This window comes from Ochotona princeps, chromosome 1 (assembly GCF_030435755.1).
Source record: "Ochotona princeps isolate mOchPri1 chromosome 1, mOchPri1.hap1, whole genome shotgun sequence".
Taxonomy (NCBI): domain Eukaryota; kingdom Metazoa; phylum Chordata; class Mammalia; order Lagomorpha; family Ochotonidae; genus Ochotona; species Ochotona princeps.
The window spans coordinates 61,447,675-61,453,674 of NC_080832.1; the positions used below are offsets into that span (position 1 = coordinate 61,447,675).

Below are 6,000 nucleotides of genomic sequence, written 5' to 3' on the forward strand. Positions count from 1 at the left end.
TATTATTTTTTTAATATTTCTTTTTTTTAGAAGATTTATTTATTTTTATTACAAAGTCAGATATACAGAGAGGAGGAGAGACAGAGAGGAAGATCTTCTGTCCGATGATTCACTCCCCAAATGAGCACAACGTCCAATGCTGTGCCGATCCGAAGCCAGGAGCCAGGAACTTCCTCCAGGTCTCCCACAGGGGTGCAGGGTCCCAAGACTTTGGGCCGTCCTTGACTGCTTTCTCAGGCCACAAGCAGGGAGCTGGATGGGAAGTGGAGCTGCCGGGATTAGAACCGGCACCCATATGGGATCCCAGGGCGTTCAAGGCAAGGACTTTAGCTGCTAGGCCACACCGCTGGGCCCATGAAAGCCTATATTTAAGAAGCAATCACTGGTTATCACCATTTCCTTGGAATATCATTTTATGGAACATAGATATCTATAAATGATTTCTTGTGCTCGCTTCGGCAGCACATATACTAAAATTAGAAGATATCTATAAATGATTTCTAAGATGTTTCTCTTTAAAAATATTAGAGATTTTGTTTTGTCTTGTTTTGAAAGACAATTACAGGAAGTGAGGTAGAGAAACAGAGTGCTCTTTTATTCACTGGTTTGCAACCCAAATGGTTACAACAGCTGGGGACTAGGCCAGGCTAAAACAAGGAGCCTGAAACTCCATCTTGATCTCACTTGCACATGGTAAGGGCCCAAGTACTTAGGCCATCTTCTGCTACCTTTCCACGCATGTTGGCTGGGAGCTTGATCAGAGCTGGAAATGGACCAGCTGGAGCTCAAACTAGTTCCCATATGGAATACTGGTATTACAGGCCCCAGCCTCACCTACTCTATCACAATGCTGGCCCCAGAATTTTTGAGTTTTACAAAGAAGTGTTATAAACAGGAAGTGATATAGAATGTAATATATTAGATTTTAATTTAAGGGCACATTCTAATATTGTATGCATTTATCTGTCTAGTAATATGATTATTTTGAGGGGCCTCTTCTGAAGAGAATATGCAAAAGAAGGAGAAGAGATTAATGTCATGACCATTTCTGAGACAGCACCTTAAATACAGTCTAAAAATTGCAAAGTAAATCATTCCATAAATAATTTGCATATATATATATATATATATATATTTCTTTTTTAAAAGATCTATATGCTGGTTCACTCTGCAAGTGGCCACAATGGCCAAAGCTGAGCCAGTCTGAAGCCAGGAGCTTTCTCCAGGTCTCCCATGCAGGTGCAAGGTCCCAAGGTCCTGGGCCATCCCCCACTGCTTTCTAGCAGGGAGCTGGAAGGGAAGTAGAGCAACTGGGATACGAACTGGTGCCCATATGGGATCCTGGTTCATTCAAGTAGGCTACTGCTGCTTCTAAGTGATTATGTTGATTTCTTCATATTCTTTATATAAATTAAATCAAAACAAAATGAGAGAGTTGGCATTTAGCCTGGTGGTTAGGGCCCCTATTCCGATGCTGTGGTTAGGTTAGTGCCTGGTTCTGGCTTCTCACTCTAGTTTCCTGCCAGTACATACATGAGAAGTAATGATGCCTCAAGTAATTGGCTTCCTACCATCCAGATGGAGATCTGGGTTTCTGACTCCCTGATTTGCAGGCCAACCCCAGCCATTGCAGGCATTTGGAGGAACTCTTTCTACCTATCTCCTGTCTCTCCTTTTCTGCTTATCACATAAAAAATAAACAAGTAAATAAATTTTAAAATATGTATATATATATATATACACACACACACACACATATATATATATATGTATTTGAGAAGCAGATTTACAGAGCTAGTTGGCTAGGCAGAGGAGAGAGCTCTTGCATTTGCTGATTCACTTCCCAAATGGCCACAACAGCCAGGACTTGGCCCCAGCAAAATGTGGAGCCCAGAGCTTCCTCTGGCTCTGCCATCTGGGTGCCCAAGCACTCGGACCATCTGCTGCTTTCTCAGGTGCTTTGACAGGGAGCTGAATCAGGATTGGAGCAGCCAGGGCTCAAGGCTGCATCTGCACGGGATGCTGGGCATGGAAGCAGCTGCTTTCCCTGCTCTGCACAGTGCTGGCCCCACGACTACTTAGAAACCAAAATAAAAACTTTCAAACTTTAATTATGCTTGTTTTTTTTTCCAGAAAACATTTATTTTCCATGCTCTGTTGCCAAGGTGTATAGCTCTGCACTGTGCCAAGGAAGTCAGATCCAATACCTGAGAAAAAGCAGGGCCCACTTATTTTAGAGTATAAAGCTGTACATGTGACAAGGAAAAGCAGCCTGACCTAGTTCTTTCTCTTTATTGTGATTTGTTTGATCTGTACAAAAGAGCGCATATAAACATCAGGGCCCTTCAGGAAGTTCATGGCAGATGGAATTACAAGATTAGTTATTTTGCTGCAAAAGATTTTGAAATCTTTGTTGAAGGAGGAGTCTTCAAAAAGTTCATGAAAATGCATAATATGAAAAAACTGTATGGTTAAGCATGGCTTATCCATTTTTTTTTCTCAAACTTTTTGAGGTAACTATGTAAGTCATGGTAATATATGCTTGTAAGCTTTGCAAACATTATTCTAATTACTTTAGTGAGAACAGATGTTATACACTATTTAATAATGAATTTGTCAAGAGAAAAAAGATAATTTGATAAATTATATCTTATTCATACATTTACAATTATTTGAAAGGGGAGGACAGCATTGTACTATAGCAGGTTAAGCCACTGCCTGCAATATTGACATAGCATATGTCATCCATTTGGGTGTTGGCTGCTTCATTTCTGACCCAGCTCCCTGTTAGTATGCCTGGGAAGGCAGCAGATTATGACCCAGGTGGGAGACCCAGATAGAATTCTAGGCTCCTGGCTTTAGCCTATCCCAGCCCCCAAACCGTGACAGCTCTCTCTGCCTCTCTGTCTCTCTCAGTGTCTCCCTCTCTGTGTAACTCTTCCTTTCAAATAAGCAAATAAATAAATCAATATTTTTAGAAATATTTGGGAAGAAGTTGGCAGGGGAGGGGAGAGCCAAGCCATTGCATAAATTATACTTCTATTCTTTTAAATTTTACTTCTATGTACTTTGCTTCTTTTAGCCTGGTGGTTCTTTATTCATTACTACAATTAACAAAACACAACTGTCCTATGCTTTGGGAATTGTTTTTTCGGAGCAAATTGCTGGCATTGTACCAAAAGGTACTCACACATGGGAGAAGTTTGTGTCACCTGAAAAGCTAGAGAGCATTCTGGAATCAAGTAAGTATGAACAATTTTTCCAATTTTTCCGGGCCTAACAGTACATTTAATTCACTTAACCAAATGGACTGCTGCTCTTTGGGTCTTACTGCCATCTCATTTATGTCATAAACTTCTTGAAGTTAAGAATAATTAGTATATAACACATCTGTCTCACCTGTACACCTTAACTCAGTACAAGTCCAAATGCCTGTTACACATTCCCAGCTGTCCCAGAGACCTACCTGTGTCAGCTTCTCTGAGATTTCTTCCTTCCTTGCTCTCTTTTTCCTTGCTTCCTTTCTTTCTTTTCTTTTTTTTTCTTTTTTATTCCTCTACATTCACATATAATCTGAATTTCCATGACACTTTTAGTTGTTTTGTATTACTTATAACATACTTTATTATTATCTTGGTGTTTTTCCTGGTCTACAAGTTCTTTTAATGCAAGAATTTGTCTCCTTTTGTTCTTCCTACAATATGCCTAGTTCTACTTATCTAGTGAGCACTTGATTCATGAGTCGAAATGCCTGTCAGTAGTGACATGTGTTGGCACTTGGCATTCCTGAGTATTTAGACTTATGTTTTTCTAATCCTGTTGTTCATGTAACAGTGCACTGGTAAACATGATTTTACTTAGAATATGATATAGCAACACAGTAAGTTCTATACCTTCCATAACTTTGGTGCATATAGAAATGAAAAAATATTTTAAATATGTTAAAAATGTTTTATGCGAGCAGACTTATTGAAAGTATTTTCAGATAACAGCTAGCATTTGTTGAGTGCTTCACAAATCCCATGTTACTGTACTGTTTTAAACACCTATCTAATTCCAGCAGTTCTGTGGCATATGCTGTGTATGTGTGAGAAAAACTGAGACGCGGAAAGGGGGACTTGCCCAGACTCACCATCTCATGGGGCCCAGGGCTGGCATTTGGACTTAGGCAGTCTCTAGAGTATGTTTTCTACTGTGCAGGAAAAGGTGGTTTCTGTGTGACTACACAGTATTGTTGCATTGGGAAACCTCTTTAATATGGAGCATTGCAGGAGGCTCTTGGAACTTGAGAGTGAATGTTTATCAAATCTACTCTTTTTTTCAGATGGGCTGTCAGTTCAGAAGGTGACAGGAATGCTCTATAACCCCTTCTCAGGTTACTGGCATTGGAGTGCAAATACCAGCCTTAATTATGCAGCTCATGCTCTGAAAGCCAGGGTACAGGAAGCTGCAGAGCCTGCTGAGTTTGTGTTAAAGGAAGAACTGGAAGAGCTCCACGCTGAGCCTAAAGAGCTGAAGAAATGAATCCTTTCTGACAAGTGCATTAATGGGATTTGGAAATCTGAGGTTCCAAGATATAGAAAGTATATAGTTTGTCTTTTAAGAGAGAATCATGGAAAAGAGAAGGTCAATAAAAAGGACTGCATTGTTGAATAGAGGCTTTTGTTATTTTGTTTAAAACTACTTTCAAAAGATTATTCTATGATTTTGTCAGGGTTTTGTGATCCAGAAGTTTATGCTCCTAAGCCTTTATTATGTAAATAGAGTGTGCATATTTCATCTCATCTTCTAGATTATTTTCCCCAAATTTAAACATATACTATGCTGTAAAATATTTATTTACCTGAAAGGTACCATTAGGAGAGAGGTGGGAAAAGTGGGACCAGGGCGGGGAACAGGTTGGAGAGTAAAAGAGACATGTTCCGTTCACTGTTCATTTCTCAAATGACCACAACCACCAGAGCTGGGCCAAGTCAAAGCCAGAGCCAGGAACTGCTGCCAGGTCTCCCGGGGGCCCGAGCTCTTGGGCCATCATCTTTCTTCTTTTTTTTTTTTCTTAAGATGTTGGCTCTGCCATTTTTAAAAAATTTTATTTTTGATGATGATACATGGTTGAGAAGGATGCATGCCCATGTGGACCACTGATTAGGGTGGGAAGGGTCAAGGAATAGAGGAAAGTGGATGAGACCATTGGTTCCAATATTCATTTCCTTCTCTCTGTATCTGGGGCAAAGGGACATAAGGGGAGAAGCCGCACCCAGCGTCCTAACTGCATCAGTACCCAGGGATGGGGAATGGCCACCTGATGTCATCCCAGGGTCTCTAATGTGGAGCATGTTCTGACAGTACTGCTCAAGTGATTTTGGTAGCTCTGAAATGCTATTGGTTTCATAGTTGAAGAAATCCTTCCAAGGCCTATTGGCTGACATAGGCCACCTTAGATTCTCCATTGGCCCATGTATTTGCTGTCAATGCTTGGCTGAGAGACTTGTCCAATTTATTCTGTCCTCCATGGTACTAGATGTCCTCTGTAGACCTCAGTGAACTGGCTGTCGTGTCCCCCATGTGCATCTGGGCATGCCATCCACCGAACCATCTTCAGGAACTGGGGAGGCCTAGTCCTGACACATGCACTCCAATATCAGACTACAGATCCTGTGATTCTCCTTGTGGTTGGAGTTCTGAGCCCACCCGTTCAATTTTGGACGTCAACAAAGAAACCTTGCTAGAGGTGACCACAGACACAATCCCTGTGTGTGCCAACCAGTTTGAGGTCTGACTCAGTCTGTCACCCACTTCAACCCACACACACCACTGGTTGTCGTTGCCTGGTCAGTTCTGTCTCCAGCCCCACCTTATACACAAAACAGTGGATGCTGTGGACCAGCTCAACCCTACCCACCACATACTCAGTCCTCATATACACCAGTGGGAACTGCAGCCCTGTTGAAGCATCCCCCAATAACCCCCACTAGGCCTGCCGCCAGCTCTGATTCCTGC

The 6,000-nt window shown here is 41.5% G+C and overlaps 1 protein-coding gene across 1 annotated transcript in view; it reads left to right on the forward strand.

Moving 5' to 3' along the window:
- Positions 1 to 4,653, forward strand: part of COQ3 (coenzyme Q3, methyltransferase) — a 39,094-nt gene extending 34,441 nt beyond the window's left edge. The window contains exons 6-7 of the mRNA XM_012925571.3: positions 3,083 to 3,242; positions 4,325 to 4,653. Of these exons, the coding sequence (XP_012781025.2) occupies positions 3,083 to 3,242; positions 4,325 to 4,524 (360 nt within the window). The 3' untranslated portion in view covers positions 4,525 to 4,653. The remainder of the gene's footprint in view (positions 1 to 3,082; positions 3,243 to 4,324) is intronic.
- The last annotated feature ends 1,347 nt before the right edge of the window (positions 4,654 to 6,000 follow it).